Source organism: Orcinus orca, chromosome 17, assembly GCF_937001465.1.
Source record: "Orcinus orca chromosome 17, mOrcOrc1.1, whole genome shotgun sequence".
Taxonomy (NCBI): Eukaryota; Metazoa; Chordata; class Mammalia; order Artiodactyla; family Delphinidae; genus Orcinus; species Orcinus orca.
The window spans coordinates 81,071,150-81,089,025 of record NC_064575.1 but is presented as its reverse complement, the minus strand read 5'-3'; the positions used below and the strand labels follow the sequence as shown (position 1 = coordinate 81,089,025).

General features: G+C 42.5%; 1 protein-coding gene across 19 annotated transcripts in view; it reads right to left on the bottom strand.

Moving 5' to 3' along the window:
• The window catches only part of KHDRBS3 (KH RNA binding domain containing, signal transduction associated 3), a 207,104-nt gene that overhangs the window by 56,561 nt on the left and 132,667 nt on the right, over positions 1–17,876 (bottom strand). For 18 of the 19 annotated variants that reach the window (XR_007472965.1, XR_007472966.1, XR_007472969.1 and 15 more), the window contains one exon: positions 5,700–5,782. Coding sequence is in view for 12 of the 19 variants with exons in the window: in XM_049700899.1 (XP_049556856.1) it covers positions 5,700–5,782 (83 nt within the window). In the remaining 7 variants the exon portion in view is untranslated. Of the gene's footprint in view, positions 1–1,657; positions 3,287–5,699; positions 5,783–17,876 lie in introns of those variants that run through there. The other variant, XM_049700897.1, reaches the window with a different exon arrangement.

Genomic DNA, 17,876 nt, shown 5'->3' with positions numbered 1-17,876 from the left:
GGCTGAGTGCTAGACTTAACAGGCTCTCCAAAACTAGCAGCTATTATTTCTAATTCCCTTTTTCAGTATTTCTAAGTGTTTTCAGGAAAATCATAGAGATTCTGGAGGATGAAAGGAAACAGGTACTCAAAAATACCGTCAAGCCACAAAGTGCTATGGGAAATTAGCATGTCAACATTAAACCCGCAAGAAAATAAACTTTTTATTACAGAGTCATCCACTTATGCTCAGGGGGTTATTAGCACTTTTTGGAAACCCTTTTTTGTTCTACCTTCTTTATGACTGATCATCGGAGGAATCAAATATCTCCTTGGAGAATTTACAATTATTTGGAAACACAGATTAAAATATTGTGAAATTTGGGGGCTTCCCTGGTGGCGCAGTGGTTGAGAGTCCGCCTACCGATGCAGGGGACACGGGTTCGTGCCCCGGTCCGGGAAGATCCCACATGCCGCGGAGCGGCTGGGCCCGTGAGCCATGGCCGCTGAGCCTGCGCGTCCAGAGCCTGTGCTCCGCGACGGGAGAGGCCACAACAGTGAGAGGCCCGCGTACCGCAAAAAAAAAAAAAAAAAAGTGAAATTTGAAATAAAAGTTGTACATAACGTACAAAAACATAGTGAAATGATTATTACAGTCAAGATAACTAACAGATTTTCTCACAGTTACCATTTTCTCGTGTGATGAGAGCACCTGAAATTTACTCTTAGCAAATTTCCAGAACTCAATACTGTATTATTAAGTATAGTCATCATGCTATGAATATCAAATGAAAACTAATTCCACTTAGTTTAGAATGAAATAGATACATTTACAAAGGGTTTCCAGGAGTCAGACTATGATTTCTGTGAAGGCTCCAGTCATGTCAGGGCAGGTGCAGGTCCCTGAGGACTGAGGCCATTCATCCCCTGCTCTTTTTTAATTCACCGCAGCTACTCCAGAGCGGTGTGCCCACAGGAATGAATCAATAACTATTTGAGCCAATGTATATTAGAATAACTCCAGTATTGTAAAGAATAGCTCATATTTCTCTTCACAGTAATAGATGACAGCTTGTTACTCATTAAATGTGTGAAGTTAGATAAACAATGCTTTGTTTTACATTTTGTTTTACGCTATGGGGGCCATCACAAACATCGATGGGGAAACGTAGCTGAACTATGCTGAATTTTCTATTTTCTAGGTAGGGCGGGCACTGGGGCTCCCTCAGCGCTACGCTAACCACCTGGTGGAATGTGGAACTACGCCGGGGAAGGTCTCATTTAGTCCCTCACAGAGAAGACGCTGGGCAGCCCGCCTACCTCCACGTGGTTCACTAGGGCTGTGTGTTTTCCTGTCTCGTTCAACCTTCAGGTCGATCCTCCAAAGAAAAAACCAAGTTACACATTTTACAAATGGAGGCTTAGAGAGGTGAAATGACTTGCCCACAGTCACGTAACCAGTAAGCGTTAGAAGTGGGACCTAAACCCAGCTCTGTCAGACTCTTACACCGTGGCCTGGGTCTGCAGACGTTTCTGGTAACACATCTGCATCACAAAGAAATGGTTTCTGAGCTTGTAACTGAAACTATTTATGGGTAACGTGTGCTACAGTGGGAGTAACATAGTACAAAACTTTAAAATAGAAGTTTCAAAAGGATCAACGTGACTGGACACTCTCTACTTCTCTTTCTGCTCCTGGTGAGCTGACCTGCTTGCCCCGAGGGTGCATCGCCCTGAACCCGAGACACAGCTCCTCTGTGCTGGTGCCAGAGACACCGCCGTCTTTTAACTCTGCGCTGTCCAAGGGAAATTTGTAATTTGGAGTTTTCTAGTAGCCACGTTTAAACAAAAAGTAAAAAGAAACAGGTGATGCTGATCTTAATCGTGTATTTATTTTGCATCCTTTATTTACTCCACACCGCCTTTGGAATCGGGTATGTGCCTGACACCCCCAACACATCCCCCTTTGGACTAGACACCTTTCAAGTGTTCAACAGGCGCATGTGCTGGAGGCTGCCAGGGTGGACAGTGCGGTCCTAAGGACTTCCGCTCTGTGCTCTTTTCACTACGTCTTGACGTGTCAAAGAACATTTTCAGAACAGCTTGTAATCTAAAAGGAGACCAAGTAAAGAATTCGGCAGTAACGCTGAGCTATATAACTACAGCACAGACTGTACTTTCAAATTCTGAATTGAGAGAATTATTGAAGTCTGAAATAAATTTTATAGAACCTGGAGTGTAAAACCCAAGAAAATTTAGACCCCAGAGTATCAAGTGTTACACGGTATTATCTGTTAGTGGATACTAGGTTGTCTGCTCCTTGAGAGTAGTGGCCGTGAATGTTCCTTGCTGAAAGGATCTCACGTAAAATTGGAAAAACCAAGCTCTTAATTTCATTCGTCTTAGCCCGCAACATTAATATGCAGGATAAATGAAATTCTTAGGCTTGATTAAGGCATTCCAGTCTGATAAGGCAACAGTTCCAGTTCAGATGAAAGCATGATTCCTAAGGGATTTAAAAGCATCACAAAATATCAGATCTTTGAATACTGTATATGGAAAATATTAATAGGAACCAGTTGCAGTAACTGAAATCAAAACCATGACAAAAGGAGAGTTGAGAGGCAATGGAAGTACAAACGAGGGTGCTCGGGGCCAATGTGGATCTACCACCGCTCAGCCTTCTGAGTTTGGATAAGCGATTTAACCACTCTGAACCTGTATGCAAGGGAATGACGTGTTTAGACTTGAATTTTGCAATAGTTCAGGGCATGCTGAGAGGCGAAAGAATCTGTGTGAAGCCCATGGTATAGTACACCAAGCACACAGCCAACATTCACTGCTGAAGATGATGTGATGGTGATTTCCTGGTCAACACCCACCACTCAATCCTGGGGATGATTTCAAAAAAATCTGCTCTCCTAACTGGTTTATACTAGATTTCTAATTATGAGATACATAGTGTTGTACTTACACCGATGTTACAATATGTGCATGTTATGGGCTGAACTGTTGTTTCCCCCCAAATCAGATGTTGAAGCCCTGACCCCCAGTACCTCATAATGTGTATCTGGAGACAATCAATCATCTTTAAAGAGGTGATTAAGTTAAAATGGGGCCTTTTGTGGGCCCTAGTCCAATCTGACTGCTGTCATTACAAGGAAGGGAATTTGGACACAAAGGGAAAGCAGGGATGCACGCGCACAGAGGACACAGTGAGAAGGCGGCCAGCTGCGAGTCAAGGAGAGGGGCCTCAGAAGAAGGCAGATCTGCCAACGCCTTGATCTTGGACCTCCAGCCTCTTTAACCTTGAGAAAACAAATTTCTGTTGCTTTAAATACAGTCTGTGGTATTTTGTTACGGTAACTCTAGCAAACTAATACAGCGCCTGGAACCATTTCTTCACGCTGCTCCATAATACAGCTGCTTCACTGTGATTTACAGTAGACGGTGAAGAGGGAGACAGACAGACAGACAGACCGAGGTGCTCAGTCGAGCCCCTTCGCTTGTAAGTTGCATGATCTTAGGCAAGTTACCTAATTTTTGTAAACCAGTTTTTCTTCTTTAAAAGGACTGACACTTATTTCACAGGTTATGAGGATTAAATGAATATTAAGAGTAACCGACCAACAGTGACTCCCGCACTTGCCAGCGTGTGGCATTCTCATGCAATTCTCTGTAACTCCTTCAGGTAGCACTGAAAAGATCACTTCCGGGCAGGTGGGCTGGCTGTCATGAAAGGTGTTTCTTTCACGTGAGTCTTCCTGACATTTAAAGGGCTTATAATTCGGAACGTGCCAGCCTCCTAATGGGTCTCTGCCTCCAGGCTCGCCATCTGCCAATCTGGCCTCTCTACCGCCTTCTAATCCATTTCTCCGAATCCAGGTGTGAACACACTGCTCCCTTGGCTCCCTGCTGCTGCCCACGGTCCGGAGCCTGCACCCTGAGACTGGGGAGGATGCGGTCACTCCCTCTCCTGCCTCATCTGTCCCGTGCGGCACATCCTCCAGCTCAGGCAGCACTTCTTGTGTCAGGCTCTGTGCCTTGCTCTGGCTTTGGGAAATGTCCTTCTCTGTTTGTACCCTGGTGACCCCTACTTGCCCTTCACTTTCTCAGTGAAATGTCCCCAGTGTTCCCAACCAGACTTGAGCACTGTCTTCTTATGGAAATACTGTGTTTTTCCTCAGACTCTCACGTGGTTACCACATTACATTGCTTTTAAATATTTGTATTTCATTCTAGCCTGTGAACTTCCCAAGGAGAGGGTCTCTGTCTCAATAATCTTTGTAATCCAACATCGAGCACAGTGCCTACATTTAATACATGTAGTGGACATTTAATAAATGTTGGCTGAATGAATAAATGACCAAAGGAACGAATGCGTGTGATCAATCATATTAATACGTTATCACAGCTTAAAGTGGGAAGACTACAAGGTTTCCAAGTCTGGTTCACATTCTGGGTTAGTTATTTACTTCTCTGAGCCTCAGTTTCATCATCTGTAAAACAGGCACATTAACTCCGGCTGTTGCCGTTCAGATTAAATGAGATGTGTGAGTCTTTAAAGGATTGCACTCCATGTGTGATTTGCGGCTAATTACTTAATCTTATGCTCTGTGCTCCTTCCCTTCATCTGTATAACGGGAACAGCCCCACATACTTCGTGACATTGCCGGGACACCTATACAGGGTGAGACACGTAAAGTCCTGTCTAATGTCCACTGTGTGCCAGTCACCCCCGGGCGTGCCAAAACCCGCAAGGATGAGAACACCATGCACAAGGCTTCCCGTAAAGACGACCAGCTGGGAGTCAAAGTTTAAAGGCTACTTAATTGTTATAAATTATATAAGTAAAAAATCTGGCATGAACAAAAAGAGAAAAAATTATATCCCTGTCAACCTCAGTACCAGGGTGCTTGTCTGTTCAAAGCTTGCCTGGCCCCGAATGAGTTCAAAAGTGAATTTATGCTTCATCGAAATAACCATGTAGTCCATATTTATTTATGCTTCACAAAGCCAGTATTTTGGTTTGCGTATGTCTGTCTTTGTCTACCACTCAGAATTTTAAACATAAAGCAAGAGGTTTCTAGGCATTTAGGAAAACATTCTGAACAGAACACGGATTTCATATATCAATGGACATCAAGGTCTACTATCAGAAGACGTAACTATGAAGCTGTGTTTCCCTCTAATAACCCTCATTTCTAAGTCAACACTTCTTTAGGAAACAAATTAGAACTCACTCATTTTTCACAAATAGGAACTTCAAGTTGTTAGAAAACAGAAGCACTGCTGCGAAGAAACAGAAATGATCTATGAACACTGAAAAAAACTTGTCACTTCCATCCCCAGGCACTGACAATGCGGGATATTTACACATTTCTGATATGACTTTGGGCCTTAGGACTTGAAGAGCCACAGACTTGGTAGACACTGTTCTTCCTTAGAATATACTGAATGCTTAAGTTAAATTTTTAGAGCAAATAAAATTTCAACTTTTATTTTCCAAGACTCATTGCTTTAGCACTACAGTAAAGTTGAGAGCAATACATGCTATTCGGTAGGATAGACAGTGCTTCTCCGATTAAAACAAACAAAACCAAGCAGGCCGAGTCAAATCTCACCGTCACTGGCCAATCATCACCCTGTTCCCAGAGTACAGCAACTGTGGAAGGGCACAAGTGTCTGCTATGGGGTCTGGTCATAAAGATTGACTCTTACCTTTGGGCTGGGGCGCTATAGCTGTTATCATAGGAATCATAACTCTGTTCATCATAAGCAGCGCCATATCCATCATCATAGTCCTAAAATATAACAGGAGAAGTACAAAAAGGTTCAGAGAAATTTCTGGAAAGGAAGACGCATTCTGCTTTTAGTGAATTAATTCGGCGACCATTTAACTATATATCTAATTATAATGTAAGGAAAAATATAAAAGTGACATCAGTGAAAATGATAGGGTAAGAACCTCCAAAAATTCTCCTGAAAAAGCAGAGAGAAACTGGCAAAAATTGTTAGAATCAACATTTTTAGATGCCTGGAAGTTAACCAAAGGCTTGCAGAGATCTAGGGAGCATTTGTATTTAAAAAAATTGGCGCACCTTGGAATGAAGGGTGAGCTCGGTCCTATTCCCACCCCTCACCCCCCGGCTGCAGAGCCGCAATCCAGCATGCAGGAAGCCAGCAGGCTGGAGGTCACTGGAGGGGGCAGGGTAGGGTGGAGGCTTTCAAAACCCCATCCCCAGAGGACTGCCTTTATTTGACCTGACCGGGAGCTCATCCAGTGCACAAAGTCTTTTCCCTCAGGGTATTTGAAGAAAATAATTAGAGGCAAATGTTTATGAGATTAGCTGCTTGAAGTGGTGGAGAAAGACTGGAGCAAATAACAGGCTAACCACAAAGCTTACAAGGAAAAGTGGGGGAATGAGATGTCCCTAGGAGCTCTGCAAAGTTCTGACATATTTCTGGAATCTCAAAGGCTACAGTGTCAGGTACTTGTCCAGGACAGACCTGAGAAGGCCCTGAGCTCTCCTCTGGCTGACCTTGAGGTTCAGTATAAGAAGGAAAGTCAAGGCTAAGCCAGTTAGTTGCAAACTGATTGGCTCAGTGTTGAAGACAAGCTCCAGCAGGTACCCACAGCCTCTTGGTAAAGACTACAGATTTCATTTCCAAGCATTTGACAAAATCTCTGTCCAATCATTAGCTGACCACTAAGGTAAGAGAGAAAAGACACTTCTGTGGCAACGCATGATAAATATCGACTTTACAATATTAGTTTGGAAAAGTAATTAAACCAAGAAAAAAAAAATCCTAGGGAGGAAGGAGAATTTGATTTTCACACGGACACACTATAGTAAATGTCCAGTTTTAAACAAACAAAAACCATTATGCAACATGCAAAGAAAAAACAAAAGTATAGTCTATACACGAGAAAAAAAAAGTAGTCAGTAGAAGAATACCCCTGATGAAGCTGAGACACTGAACTTACTGGACAAAGACTTTATTTATTTTTATTTTTTATTGGGGTAGAGTTGTTTTACAATGTTGTGTTAGTTTCTACTGTACAGTGGAGTTCCCTGTGCTAATACGGCAGGTTCTTATTAGTTATCTATTTTATACATATTAGTGTATATAGGTCGATCCCAATCTCCCAATTCATCCCACTAGACAAAGACTTTAAATCAGTTATTTGAAATATATTCAAGGAACTAAATGATAGCCTGTATCTAAAGAGCTAAAGAAGGGTATTAGAACAATGCCTCACCAAAATCGAGAATATTAATATAGATATAAGAAATACAGAAAAGAATCCAAAGAAATTCTTGAGGTGCAAAGTGTAACGACTCCAGTGAAAAATTCACTAGCCAGGTTGAACAGCAGAAACACAGGTGTAACTCTTTGTGACCTTAGTTATTAGTTTCTTAGATATGCTAACAAAAGCACAAACAACCAAAAAAATATATAAATAAAACAGACTCCAGCAAAATTAAAAACTTCTGTGTCAAAGGACATCAGCAAGAAAGTGAAAAGACAATCTACAGTACGGGAGAAAATATTTGCAAATCACATATCTGACAATGGTCTAGTGTCCCGAATATATGAAGAACTCTCATTACTCAACAATAAAAAACAACCCAAAAAGAGCTAAAGCCATTCTCCTAGTTCTATGAGGACATTTTGCAGATGTGATAACAAGTACGCTATGGTTATTTTAAAGGTATTTTGAAACTGAAAAAGGTCCAGAGAGATGATCATTCTGTAAGATCAAATTAGATACGTTGCTCAATGACATTTATATCTATGAAAGTGTGAAGCCTACCCTACAACTGATTTCTAAGTTTCTGGGGATAATCAATTACATAGTGACTTTGGACTTACTGGTATTTACTTAATATTTAAAAGAGCCAGGAAATAATCTAAGTATTTTGGAACATCAGTTTTATCAATGGTCATCAATTTAATGATCATCACCAGAGCTTTTGAAGTGGAGAAATGTGGTCAAGGGGTAAGAGAAAAGATGTGGAGTCAGATGGGCTTCTGTGTTTTACTGTCCCAGATCTCAGTCAAGGTCATCCACTTCCCCAGAACCTGTTTCTTTACCTGTAAAATGTGAATCCTTAATAAGTATCCTGAAAGGATGAGAAATTACATATACATACGTATGTATTCCAGCAAAATGCCAGATATGTATTAAGAACTTTATAAAGAATAGCTTACATTGTTAACTATCCTAGTAAAGCATTACCCTTGCCGACCTCTCTCCTGGATTTCTAAAATGATGAGACTCACAGGTGATGAACGTCAGCAGCCACTACACACAAGGGGAGGAGCCAAGTGACTGATTTTAAAGTGCTGACCTTAGTTACTCTCTTTTAAGAAGCATCTACTAAATAGTATACCTCAATTTATTTGATTTAGAAAAGCAAAAGTATCTGAATGGCAAGGTATATTGTAATGTGCTCCATTTTGTAAGACAACTATTAATCTGAAGGGATGATACTATCTTTGCAGGGGTAAGGCTTATACAATTTGTACGTGACCACCTTAAATTTTTAAAAATGTTTTCTCATAAAGGAGGAACTGAATATTTGCTGAAGAGCTATGTGTTCAGAACTTTGAACGTGGATAGAATCTAAAAGGAATACTCATTAAATAGGGGCAGAGGAAGAATAAAGGTCAAGAATATCCTTAGAACATATTGGTAAGCCATGGTGTCCCTTGCAGTAGCTGAAGGCAGGTTGCTAATATAGCTATGATCTTCCAGTGACCAACGCGAGGAGGAGAAAGCTCTCAGATAAGATTCAAACAAACAAAAATATTTGAGATGATTTTAGTTACAAGTAGCAAACTGCAGATATTACAATTCTGGTGAATTAACAAAAGCAGCTAGCATCTCAACAAAAAGAAAGTAATCTTACCGCGTTAAAAAAAAAAAAAACAACCCAAAAAACAAAACCCCAAAAAAATCCTTTACTTAGCCCCTACCCTGTGGCTGGCACTCCTGCTAGACACCGTGGCGGGAAAGGGGTGTCCTGTCTAGTGAGGTCGCTGGCGGGATGGAGATGACAGGCGACTGAAGAGATCAGGCAACATGTCACACGCTGTGGCGAAGGGAAGCACCCGGCGTGGCACCGGGTAAGGGAAAGGGGAAGAAAATTTCCCAGAAGTGTTGAAAGCAGAGAAAAGCAAAAGCAGCTGGGAAAATTTATTAAAAATTCGGCGGAATGAACAGCAGGTGCAAAACAATGGAGGTACAGACACAAGAACCCTTCTCACCCAGGGTTCAGGTGAGCACACTGTGGAATGCACACGAAAGGGGAGAGCAATGAGCCAGAGACACCCATATACCAGACCACGTGTGGCCAAGTTACGGAGTGTGGATTTAGATTCCGCACTTCGGGACTCTCTCTGGAAACTGTGTGGGCATGGAGCCGGGAAGGTCAGTCTGGAGGGCGGGACTTGCAACTAGGTCACTGCCTTGAGCACGTGGCTTGGCGAAATGCAGAGCCCACGGCTGCTTCAGTCATTTGTTAGTAGCTTAAAAAGAATATGGCTTCACCCATGCAGAGTTCTCTTTGCATGCTTATTTAAAAGAATCAAGATTCTTTAAACTCCAGTAAATGACTGGAATCTTCTTAAGTAACTGAAATGTAAAGTAGTAGACTATTTAAAACCTACACTTATGTCATTCATTCCTTGTTCAATTATTCTGTCAGATATTACAATGTTAGTTTATTTGAATTTTCAAATTGTTTAGGTCACTGAATTACTGACTTTCATATTTTACAGTGAAGATTTTAAAGATTAAAAACGCAATTTTCACAATATTTCTTTCATGACGATGATTTCACAGTTGGATTTGGCCTTGGGGGTGCAGCCTCTTCCATCACAAGTATTGTCTGTTCAATGGACAGGACGTGAAAAATATAGGAAAGCATGAAAGCAGATTGGGACCGACAAAAGAAGAAAAAGGAGTGTGACTGCAGATGAATGTGTACGTTTCTGGGAGGGAGTGGAGGGGATTCTTGTTGATTACCTGCTATTTTATTGCAAGAAGGAGATGAGGTCATTGGCTAAGAACAGCTGGGGAGGTCAGCCAGCAAAGGATCAACAAATGGTTACTACAGGGAAGGATGAGGGTGGCGGGCTGCCCGAGGGCTTCTGTCTGAGGGCTGGGGGATCTGAGGCAGAGCAACCCTGTCTCTCTGTCCCTCTTCCACTAATGCTCTTATCTTCCAGTGTCCCCAACAACTGGCTGCTTCCCTTTAAATAATTTGACATTATGAAATTCCTCTTCAGATTTTTCTGAGGCTAGTTAGAAATTTTAAACAAGAGTGAGTGCATTCTTCGTCACAAGTTCACAAATAATCGAGTGGAATCATCCATCTAGAGAAGCTCAGAATCCACCTTAAAAGGCGCCAGGACCTGGGATGGGGACTCAGGACTCCACTGTCGGCAGAGCTCAGATGTGCGGAACGATTTCTTTTTACACTTGACGTCTTTGCGTAACTTCTCGTATTTCCATTTTCTCCTAGAGAACGTTCCCCTTCACGACATGCCACAAAGTCTCTGTGTCAGCCCCCTGCTCTGCAGTGAGTCCGGCGCTTCACGTGCAAGTTCCTTCCAGTTCACATGCTGTTCCCTGTGAGTCTCTGCACCTGCCTTCTCTGCCTAGTCAATTTTTCACGATGAGGCTCCAGTGAACCTCCTCCTCTGTTTCTCCCACAAACGCAGAGTCCACCATACCTGTTATGCCAACAATGGACCAACATATGCCGCTGTTACTGCACAGAAACGACTGACTGGCTCTGGCCTCGCCTACTGTTTTTTATGAGCACGGACTGTGGGGTACTGATTCTTTTGCACAGAGTAATGGCAGGGCTGGAGCATAAGGAGGACCACTCAGCAAGTGCTCGTTAGACGGCTGGACTGAACGCTCCGGAGGAAAGCGCGCCAAATCCCTCCTGCACCGGGTCCTCTCAGCTGCCCCGAGTTTGCCTCCGCCTGTCTACACATCTCTGGAGCCATTCCTCAGACGACCCAGAGTGAGGACACTGGGCATGATAAACTCCTTGATTCTAAGCAACTTAACTGAATGTCCTCTGGAAGAAGCTTAACAGAGCTCCTTTATGTTGTTAAAATGCACTGCAAAGATCCCCCTTCTTTGCACTTTAAAAACAGGGTCCTGTACCTGTGAGTGAGGCAGTTCTGCAGGCACGCCTCTCTAACCAAGTGCTAGGAGACCATCAGTCTGCACGAACCTCTGAAGGACTCCTGTCCTAGACAGAATCCATGCCTCCACTTTCCCATCTCACCACCATTCCACCTGCCAATCTTTCTTTATCTCCTATTTCTCTCTCATATCTTTCCTCTACATTCCCAACGTGACTACATTAGAATCACCCAGAAGCTGCCTAGTGCTTCTTTATCTAATCCCTTCTCCAGAATTATCTGCTAAAATGCAAACCTAAGCTTGTTGCTTCCTTGCTTACAAATCTCCACTCCTCTCTCCTGGTTCCTACGAGAGAGACAGTGCACTGTAAGCTTCATCAACACGTTAAGGGCCCTGAGGAAGCCTGTCTGTTTCATGCTGCAATTTCTCCGCACATGCTGTTCCCTCTTTAGGTCTTTCGCTGGGAGACTCCAGGCTGAATTATCACTCCCTTCTCTGTGCTTCCCTGATAACTGATAACTTGCACGTACTCAGTGCCCACAATTATTTCTCTGCCTCCTTTCTCTCCCCCTGGTCTACAAGGTCCTTAAGAGGAAGGAACAGACCTTGTTCTCCTGTATTCTCAATGTCGGGAACACAGTAATGAATAAAGAAAGGAACTAATTAAAGACCAAGTGGCAGGAAACATAGCAATAGCTTCTCTAAGGTGAATGCGAATTGAGGAGATATGCTAAATATTGCTAAAATGCAATATTTACTCAAATAGTGTAAAAATCTGATAGGGAGACCTCACCTGAATTCTTTTTTCAAACGTTACCTATCAATCTTACATTCCCTGCCCTCAGGAAAAAAATTTCCCAGTAAAACTCTGTATTCGGGACTTCCCTGGTGGCGCAGTGGCTAAGACCCGCGCTCCCAATGCAGGGGACCTGGGTTCGATCCCTGGTCCAGGAACTAGAGCCCACGTACGGGTCTCAACTAAGACCTGGCACATCCAAATAAATAAATATTTAAAAAAAAAAACCCTCTGTATTCTATTCCTGAAAGTCAGAACATTATTAAAAAGAGTGAACAAAGATGGACAAGAAATAAATGTATATTAATAGACATTCTTGAATCATTATAAGAGACTTATTCATCAAGATCCACTTCTGAGTTTTTGTCTTCGATAAGGAAGATGTCTAACTGGAACTGACAGGGTGACCTGGACACTTGATAGGTGTCGGGGGGTCACATTATGGCAAAACATGCCCTAACACAGGCAGAGGTCCTTCATCTGCCATTCCCGACCTGAAAACTCCACTGACATATGGCCCAACACCAAAGAAATCTTGCTCTGAAGAGAAAAGATTTTCTAGGATAAAGGAAACAGCGTTTAATTCTATTTCTGTCACAAGTAAAATCAAGCATAAAATTTAAGCTGGGAAAAACCATTTTAAACAGAGAATTTACAAAAGTGATTTGAAAATAATGTTTAGGTTTTGAGTCCTTTTAAAAGGAGACAATTATGCTGACTACACACCACCTCACCAGGGTGAAACCTGGTCATTTCAAAATGTAAAAAGTTTTCACATAAAATAGAGTGTTAAAAGATTATTTAAGTTTATTCTTACCATGATTATTTTGAGTTTATAAAACACACACATTAGCTAAAAATAGTCTTTTGAGAAATTCATTCTTGCTGGGGTTCTGAATAATACTAATTTCCTCGCTGAGTATCAGCAACGACCGTGAACACATCACATAACCAAGTTATTTTATAATTAAGGACAAAACCACAACATTAATAACAATGCTAAATAAGAATCTGTCCCCCATAATCACTTAAATAAGACATCAATAATTCAACAATCAAATTGCATCCCCACGTGTTGATCTATGGCTGTGAGGAGTATATTATGCAGCTTCTAGACTCATACAACTTCTTCATCTCAGTCTTTGGAGTCTGATGCCCATGTTCAAATTCCAGCTCTTCCTCTTAACTGGCTATGTGGCTTCGGGGAAATCACCTACCCTCCTTCCCCCTCAATTTTATAATCATAATCCACATCCTGGCTGTTTCCAATGGTTGTGGGAGGCTTAACCAAAAAAAAAAAAAAAAAATCTATGAAAGCTGTTTGGCACAGTTCTTGCCCAATAAAGCTAGTTCCATTTTGTTGAAGACCTGTTCCCTTTAACACTCTCAAGCTATTAGGCCAGAGAAACATCAGAGCTATCCAGGTATTTTTCTTTTGTTGAATGTGATAAATTCTTAAAATGTTGTCTAAACTGTGATGTCTACATTTTCATTCTGCAAATACTAGTATTAACGACTACTGTGTTTTTTAGATAAAGGAACGGCTGACCAACAGTAGTTGTAATTCTATCCACATCTGAACACAGCTTTTAAAAACACATCTACATCAATTATTCAAAGTCTTCTCTGCTCTCAGTTTGTATCTGAGATAGAACTAGATTTATCTAGATTTGACAAGAAATACAATACAATACAGAAAATAACAAAGAGGTTAACCCAGAAATCCCACAAAGGGAAGGGAAAACTTGTAAATAGAAAATTAAAGAAAATAAAATTAAACCAGAAATTCCACAAAGATGAGAAAAAGGGGGATAACTAAATTTTATTAAGCCCACATTATGTAACTCATGCTAGGGATTTTGGTATCGGTTTTGCCATCTTCCCCAGGAAGCAGGCATTTGTTGAATGCCTACTGTTCCGAGCCCTTGGGGATATCGTGTTGAACAAACAAAACAAAACGAACACCTCTGTCCTCATGGGGCTTACATTCCAGAGGGGAAGCAGACAAACATCAATGCTCACATACACAGCGCGTGATACAGGGAGAGCAAGGAGGAGCTGGAGATCTCGGACAGGTGCCAGAGGCGTCCTCACAGAAAGGACCGCAGACAAACGTGAGCCAACGGAGGAGCAGCGAGCTATGCTGGCGTCTCAGGCAGGAGGAACAGCGGACACAGAGGCCTGAGCGGGGGAGCCGGGGGGGGGGGGGGGAAGTGCAGGCGCCGCATCACACCTTTGGGGCTTGAAGGGAATGAGGTGCCGCTGGAGGCTCTTGTCCTCATGCGATCTTCTGTGTCGTCCAGGTTTCTGTTTCATTGGTTTAACCTCCAGTACACTATCTCTTCCCTTAACTGTGTCTAGTCTGCAACTAAAACCATTCCGTTTTTTTTTTTTCAGTTCTAAAATAGCTGTTTTCTATATTTTCCAGTTGTCTGCTTAAATCATCAACTTTATCTTCTAATTCCATGATTATAAAGAGCACAGTTATTTTAAAGTTTGCGTCTGCTATATGAATCTATCGTGGTCTGTTTTTTACTGTCTCCTCATCTTGTATGCCTGTAATTTTTGATTAATTGCAATTACATATGAAAAATTAAGAGAAATAATGTAAGGCCTACACTGTTCTATTTCTCTAGAGAGACTGTGTATCTGCTCTTGGTGGAGGACAGAAGAATTAGCAACCTGCACCCCACACAGGACTGAGATGATAAGCCTTCCTCTGGGAGTATAGCTTTTCTGGGTTCTGATCCAAAGCCTAGGGGATTAATCAGCCCCCTAAACCCAAACTTGGGGAGCCTTAATCTCCAACTATTTTGTTTTATCCTTCCCAAATTCTGGATTTCCTTTAAGGCCCAATTCAGCTTCTCAGCTACCTCTTCAGGAATTGGTAGAAGCGTTCACAGCCTTTCTCAACCAGGGTTCCACCAGAGAGTGAAGCCCGGTGCCCTAAGGTGTCCACTCTGTATAAAGTGAGTTCACGTCTCTCCTGTGCATCTAGAACAGCAGTCGTTTGTACCACCCCTGGGAAGCTCAGGAAATAATTATGCACATCATTTTCTATGTTCTGTGGGCTCTGGAACCCCAGTTGAGAAAGGCTGCCCCAAGGGAAAATCAGCCAGAAATTCTAAAAAGGGTCTGACAGCTGATTCCCATCAGTACCCAATATATTTGATTATTACCTATGTCCTCCACTGGAAATGCAGTCTCCCTGAGAACAGGGGCTTCGCCTACCTTGTTTACTACTGTGTCCCCAGTGCCTGGCACAAGAAAGCATTCAATAAGCACTTCCTGAATGGATGCCTGGCTGGCAGTGACGGATTTATATGGGTTCACTCATCCTTCCAAGTGTTCTTATGTGACTGGCCAGGAGAGAGGTAGCAAGTGCTTCCAGTCCCGTGACGAAGGGGAAGGGGCTCCTGGCCCACCTAGGTGCACACCTAATTCATGGTGCAGAGGTTTCTCCACAATGAAAACATCAACTATCAGAGTTTCATAATGTTAGTATTAAGATTACTCCTTGCTCAGCTTTGAGACTCACCCAGAAACCTTCAGATTCTCATCTGGTTTAACAGCAGAGGGACCAGATGTGCTGAAGGTTTGTTCGGCTTGAACAAATCTGCTTGAAGGAAGACGTGCTGTTCTGTTATAAACAAGAGTATCTGGTCTGTCTAATACAATGTTTTTAATACACAGACTGATCACATTTTTAAACTTTTTATTCAAGCATAAAATAATTCATAGAAAGGTACAAATCCTAAGTGCACAGCTTAGTGAATTTTCACCAAGTGAGCACAGCTATGTAACCAGCACCCGGATCAAGAAAGGCAACATCAACAGCCCCCAGCAGCTCCTCTTGTGCGCACCCTCAGTTATTATTATCTCCCCCACAAAGGAACGCCATCCTGACTTTCAACACCACCAGGGAGGTTAACTTGCTTTCGAGCTTCACAGAGATGGAATCAGAGTGGCTACCCCTTCGTGCCCAGTTTCTTTCAGTGAACTGCGTGCCCGTAAGATCTGTCCACGGTGCTGCAGGCAGCAACCCCTGGTTCCTTCTCGCTGTGTGAAAACTTGGTCTGTATGGTTGTACTACCACTTCTCTACCCACCCCAGTTATGAATACTTTGCTTCTTTCTAGTTTTGCCTGCATGCCTCTTCGGCACGTCTTGTGGTGCACCCAAGTATGAGTCTCTGTTGAGTGGTTCCCAGAGCAGAATCACTGGCTCTTGGGGAGGCATGTTTTCAGCTTTAACATGTGGTACAAACATTCTTCCAAAGCAGTTGTATTGACTTACATTCCCACAACAGTGGATGAGAATTCCTATAGCACCCCATTCCAGCTAACACTTGAAACTATCTTTTTAACTTTAATCTTCCTGGTGGGTGTGAATAGTACTGTATATTTTGTCTGTCATATATTAATGTTTGGGGCACAGTTAGCAAGAGTTGGCCCTGAAAGATGGAGCAATACTGGTAAACTGAAGAACCAAATATTACTTTTAATGTGCCAGGCACTATTCTAAATACTTTCCATATGTTAATTTACCTAATCTTCCTAACAACCCCATGTGATAAGCACTAATATTTCCATTTACAGATTAGGAATCGAGGCACAGAGCAGTTAAGCAACTTGCCTAAGGTCACACAGCAATTAAAGGCACAGCAAGGATTTCAAACTAGTGAGTTCGGCTCCCGACTTTGCTTTTAACCACGGATATTCTGCCTGACCCTATAAAACGGAGGGTCAGACCCTGTACCTGCATGAAATCCCCAAGATAATGTCACACTATGAGGACATATCGAGATGGCCAGCTGGTCTTCCACTTGTATCACCCAACCTGATGATGTGGCTTTGCTTTAAACTGCTTTAGCCCTAAAGTATCGTTCAAGATTCCATGTACTGTTATGTACCTCAGCTCTATTCTACCTATGAACAAACTGAATAGAATAAAAATAAAGGTATAAATAAAAAGACGCTAGTAAACCTCATCAGTACTGTACCAGCAATGTTCCAGCTGTCCCTGCACACGCCTGCACCTGCATGTGCCTATGCCTTTGAATGTCACGTGAGCCTTCATGCACCGCCCCCCAGCTCTCCCTGAGTGCTGCCAGCCCCTTTTCCTGTTTGGTTTACACAGTTTCCTCTGGAAAGTCTTCCCACGTTCCATCAAGCAGTTAGCCTTCCTTCCTCCGTCCTCCCTAAACACTCTGTATGTAAGTCAATTGCAGGTGTTCCTCTCCTGAATAATCAGTGGGCTTTGTTTCTGAATCAAGAAATCAAACATTGATTACTTACTCAATCCTGGGCTCTGTGGATAAAAAGGGATGGCTCCTATCATCAGCTTAAAATATAATGGGAAACAGTAAGACAAATAAAGGTGCGATCACATCACTCTAAGGTAAGTACCCTAAACAGGATGTACACACGTGGATCCAAATAATGACCACCTGACGTTTCCAGGGGATTGTGAAAGGCTTCAAAGTGAGGGTGATAACTGTTCCTTCGTAGACTCTGGTCTACTTGCAGGCGAGGACTGAGTTCTACACATGCTGGTGAAAAGCTCAAGGAAAACAATAAAACGAAGATGGCAGGTTCTTGTGGGAAATCCACTGTAACAGAGGACTAGTCTAGTGGTTCTCAAGTTCCTCCCGGCCTCTGCCCTGATCCACCCAAGGGATGTGACACGCCCCTCGCATTAGCTCAACTACGATCGCTCACTCACCTTACTTGGATGGGCAAGCCTAGTTAGGGAGGCAGAATCTGCTTTCCATGCCTTAGAGACATTGCCACTTCAGAGTCCTCTACTCCCTTATTAATAAAGCACATTTTGGGGGGTTGTTTTTGCTTAAAGGAGGAAAAACAAAAACAAAATCCCTTCATATTCACAACTTTAAAATCTGAAATTATTTCCTAAAGTTTTACGTTTCT